This window comes from Aplysia californica, unplaced genomic scaffold (assembly GCF_000002075.1).
Source record: "Aplysia californica isolate F4 #8 unplaced genomic scaffold, AplCal3.0 scaffold00747, whole genome shotgun sequence".
Lineage (NCBI taxonomy): Eukaryota > Metazoa > Mollusca > Gastropoda > Aplysiida > Aplysiidae > Aplysia > Aplysia californica.
This window is the reverse complement of record NW_004798017.1, coordinates 174,669-179,641: the sequence shown is the minus strand read 5'-3', so window position 1 is coordinate 179,641 and position 4,973 is coordinate 174,669. Positions and strand designations below refer to the sequence as shown.

The 4,973-nt window shown below is 41.6% G+C and overlaps 1 protein-coding gene across 1 annotated transcript; it reads right to left on the bottom strand.

Moving 5' to 3' along the window:
- Window positions 1–1,082: 1,082 nt before the first annotated feature.
- Window positions 1,083–4,973, bottom strand: LOC101846313 (beta-1,3-galactosyltransferase 6). The gene is made up of 2 exons (XM_005109063.3): window positions 4,447–4,973; window positions 1,083–2,397 (listed from the first exon to the last, which is right to left on the bottom strand). Exon 2 carries the CDS (start codon window positions 2,303–2,305, stop codon window positions 1,220–1,222), a length of 1,086 nt encoding a protein of 361 aa, XP_005109120.1. The 5' UTR covers window positions 2,306–2,397; window positions 4,447–4,973; the 3' UTR covers window positions 1,083–1,219.

The following is a 4,973-nucleotide window of genomic DNA, read 5'->3' as shown; positions in this document are numbered from 1 at the left end:
CCTAAGTAAGACTGATCAAAATGAATAAAACAAACCATTCCCTTCTCTGGAGTCCCAACCGGAGGCAGTAGGCGGCCGCAGGCTTAGGACTGCTGTAACGCCCATGAAAAATTAAAATGTGAGAAAGGTTTCACGGCTGCTGTGAATGTTAAATTCTACAAAGTGTATCCAGTATCAAATGAGGAAGACAAAGTGCAGTGCAAGTGTAACATAAAATCTGTTAAATTAGGAAGACCGAGTGTCATGGTAAAACAAAAAACAAATGTGTCAAGACGTGGTGGAATCAGGCGCTCGTCAATTTTTGGGCATATATGGAATTACTGATATTATTTGAAAGCTTATTGATTCGCCTTGCTTTCAGTGAAAAAAATATATCTCGCTTAAATAGAAGTCGAGATATTCGTGATTGAAGAAGGCGGGGTAGCCTGGTTTCAGTGGTTAAATTAAGGAGAAAATGGCTGCCAAAGTTTGGTAACTTCAACAGCTTAATTAAAAGTCCTCCTTGAAAACTGAAAATTTTATATTTTGTGCCTTTAAACAAGGTTTTTCAGTAAAATTCACAGGGAAATGTGTTTTCATATGAACATAAAAAGTGTTTAGCCAAAAAACAAAATTTCGATAAAAATTGCCAAACTGGTGGAAATATGCGTTTTCAATTTCATTATTTTGACGAGCGCCTGATTTCACCACGATGGCTCACAAATGGGTCGGCACCACTCAGCAAAAGAGCAACACTTCTGTCGCAAGTTCACTGACGTCCAAAGTTACTGACATGGCAAACTGAGCGACTACCCCTCTATCCTCTTATGATTCGTGTGGGTCAGAATTGAGGGAAGGGCACCGAGGTCATGGTGGTTCATAGTTCATATTATATATATGCCTCCCACGTTAGGAGCTAAAAAAATTTTATCAACTGGTCAACTTGGGGTAACTCGATCTGTTCATTCATTGGAGGGACTAACAATTATGACAAGTGAATGGATTTATAATAAATGACAATTTGTCCACAGCATCAGGAGCCAATATAATGCGATGTGTTGGTCACTTACAAATCACTTTAAAAAGTAAGCAAAGACTATATATAGTACATGAAAATGTAAATCTATTTTCTTATTAGACATTTATGGCAATTGTCAAAAGTTCACTGGAATCCAACGGGAAAAGAAAACAAGACCAATATTAAAGCATGAAATAATTGTGAGTATGATTGAAGTATTTGCTATCTGGGAGGAGGTCTGACAGCGTTAGAGAGCACTGGTTTAGCTGCCAGTTTTCCCATAGGTTTCCCCTCTGGTCTCTGGCAACATTTTGAGGGGGGAAAACTCCAATCGTACTCATATGACGCTCTCTCGACGACCTCCGACTTACACAGATGGCCCAAAGACCGCAGGTTGGTGTGCAGCTCCCTGAGCTTGAGAACCGTCTGTTTATGGGTGACTAGGTAAGAGTTGAGGCAACCACGGGAAATATACTCCGTGTCAAAGTTCTGGTCATGATGGCGGTTTATTTTTAGTGGGGCAAGCCAAGCCCCGACGGAAACGTCTTCGCTGAGATAGAGTTGGAAGAACTCTTGGTTGCTAGCGATAAAATGTACCAAGTCGCTGGATAAGACGTATCCACCTCCGCGGGCATAGGGCAAATAACGATCGCAGAGATTCCAATCTGTCTCTTTCCACTTGCCCGATGTCTTCACACGAGCCCGGCCGTCAAAAAAACCCCAGTACAATCTGTCTTTGGGTTTGTGTTGTAGCTCCGCCAAAACATTCGACACTCGAACAAAACTGTCGTCATCCACTTTTAAAACATACTGAAAATCCACATTTTGGTCGAGCCATACAAAAGCTTGCAGAACTTTGAAAGTTAGACCCTGGTAAGAATCCTGGACATTATTCAGAATAAGCAAATCTTCGTGAACGAGTTGCTCTCTGTCAATTTTTTGCCTGGTGTTCACACTTAGAGAAGCACTTCCTATCACAAAACGAATTAAAACGCTCAACGACGACAAATCACTCATCCACGTTTCCCGGATCCCATCCCGCTCCTGAAAATTTTCTGGCCCCGTGAGAACAAGAATGACTAGCTTGGCTTTCAAATCTCTGTGAGGGGACAAGAAATGCTCTTTCCAAAAGGCTTTACTTTTGGCAGCTTTTAAGACATCAGCGTCCAAGCCATAGAGTTTGTCTTCACAAGGCATGTTGCACATGGTGAGAAAGAACAGAGCGCTGAGCGTGAAGAAAAGTCCACCCACCAAAATGACGGGTGCGTGTCTGTTGAGTCGCCTCTCTAAAGACGAAGAGTTCCTCATGCCTGCCTTGATGTCAGAGTTCACCGACCGCAATAATGGGGACCACTTTTGGAACTTCTTGAAAACATCAGCAGCATCAGTTTCTCAGCTCTCTAGGAAAGAAGGAAAAAACCAAGATCAAACAAGGTCATTTTCACACCATGGTAGACTTTGTGGTAAACTTTGTTGAACACAAGGGAACCCAACACCAATTACAAGATTTCAAATCACAGAATTTTTTTTGTCCTTTTTAGTCTGAATGCATTGCAAATTCCCTTAACCCAATAAAAATTTCAACAGATCTGGTTTACATGAAGGAATTTAAATGTGCCCCATCCATGAAGGAAAACCTGGCTTGCCCTAACTGAATCAAATGACCACTATTTGACCAATTAAAAACAGAAACCAAATTTTGAACATCTCCTTTGTTTCCACCCTCAGCCCCAATGGCAATGGTCCATGCATAATCAACCAATGCAATCCCTTCCGTGCATCAGGTACCAATGATTCTAAGAATTTTTTTCTCGGTTGGCTGTGTGATCACCAGAGCGGCGAGAACTGGTCAAAATAATTTTACACCTCTGGCTCCCCACGAAAGTTTCTACGTTGAGCGCGACTCAAGTGATAGAGGAATAAATTGTCAAAGGGAGAGAGGGGAGATTCCGCCAGGACAGGTTTGCATTTAGGTTTGACTGGATCTTATCTCACAGCCAGTAAAAAAAAAATCTTCACTTGTACTGACACGTTCGCTAAACAGTAGTCCAACCGTTGACAAAATCTCAACTCTTTGTCTAAAAAATTAAATGTGATTTTGATTGGATTGTATATTTACAAAATCACACTCTAAACTTTACCCCCCCCCCCCTATAATAACATCGTAGTTTTGAGGCCTAGGTCCCATTTAAAAAGCAACAACAGTGAGTAATAGTACTTTAAATAGCTCTAGGGCAATCTCCGCATTTGGGTCCCAAGCCAAGAGTACCGGAATATCATATCACTTTATATTATAAACTTTATGAAGTGACTAGCCGTACTTCAGCTAGACTGCCAGTCTAGCCGTACACTTAGATATATCTAGGTTTGGCCCCAATGACCTAAACCTGTTGAGTACACAGTTCTCTGAGATCTAGTACAGTAAAATTATTCAGATTTGAAATATAGTGGGAGTCGCATTCAATGAGGTTGCCGTGACCGGCTTGTTGTCCTCATTGGATCCGACCTCTCGTTGAACATGACTAAAGAAAAGGGAAAAAAAAAAGAAAAAAAGGGGGCGACAAAAAGACAGACAAAAAAGACGAGAGCGTGTAGTGTACGATTTTTCGGTATCTAGCAATACAAATGCGTAAAGAATGGAGGATGGCCCTTGTGCTTCGCGTGAGATGGATAGAAAGGAGAAACATTCTTCGCTTTCGGGGCCGCTAATTGACTTTATTTGGTTATCATATCACGACCTCGTTGAAAGCGACTTCGGTCTGTTTGCACCCTCGTTGGAGCTAATGTACATTTACAAAGAGATACACAGGCTAGAGGAAAAAATCGGGGATTAAGGATTGCCTCCTTGGAGCCGCCTTCTCGTTGAATGCGGCTCCCACTGTACATGCATGTCAGTAAGGCACCTCTCGGTTTCGTCTGAAATACACTATAGGTATTGCAAACTAAAATTTTATTTACAATTCAGCCATCCTTAAGTACGGCTAGCCTGTCAGTCTAGCTGTACTTATTTTAGGCCCTATATGGAACGTGTTGAACAGGTCTCATTAACAATTATTCAGGTTTATGCCTTTTATAATAATAGTATAGATCTAGGCCTACACGCACTGTAGGTAAGGCATCTTGGTTTCGTCTCAAATACAAATACTTCATGTATTGCGAACTAAAAATTTACTTACATAGAGAGGCCTATTTATTGATGTTTGTCAGTCTAGCCATCATAATATTATTTATAGATCTAGATCTAGATCTAGGTGCAGCTAACCCAACCGTCAAGCCTCTTCCTAAACTTTATATGAATTGAGGTTAAAACTAACAACATTAGGATTAGGGATAAGGGGGTATACCCCTATAGTATAGGGATGTAGGGATGGGGTTTTGAATAGGCTAGGATAGTACAGACAGCCTAGCCCTAACCTAGGCCTACTGCCTAAACTTTTGCGGAATCAAACCTCAGAAGTCACAAGAAAGGAACATCAGTCGGCTTCTACGGTATCAAGTTGGCCAGCTCAAACTCAGGGAGGAATCCTGGCTTTCACTTTTTTAGCTTTCCAGCCACTTTTAGCACTTACTGTCACTTAGACTTAAAAAGTTAAATAGCATAGGCTCAGTAAGCCCACTATTCGCAGTCGCAGCGCTGGAACTTAATCCATACACAACGAGGGCAGCTCTAAGCCTCAACTAGATCTAGATATAAGCCTAATCGACGCACACTGCATTTAGAAGCACGACCGTGTGTGCGTAAACGTATGGTGAAATGGAACATCGGCCAACACGACGAGCCAGACACATAAACCAGAGACACACCTCGCTCGTTGCTCAACAAGTTACTTCGTTCCGCAATTTTGTTGTTGTGGTAGTTCATAGTTTTGTACAAAATATACAAGCGGGCGGATAACACGACCGTTTATGATATTCCCAAATATCTGGAAATAGTCAACGAGGATTGGGAATAGTAGGTCAGGATCCGCTGAGTGAG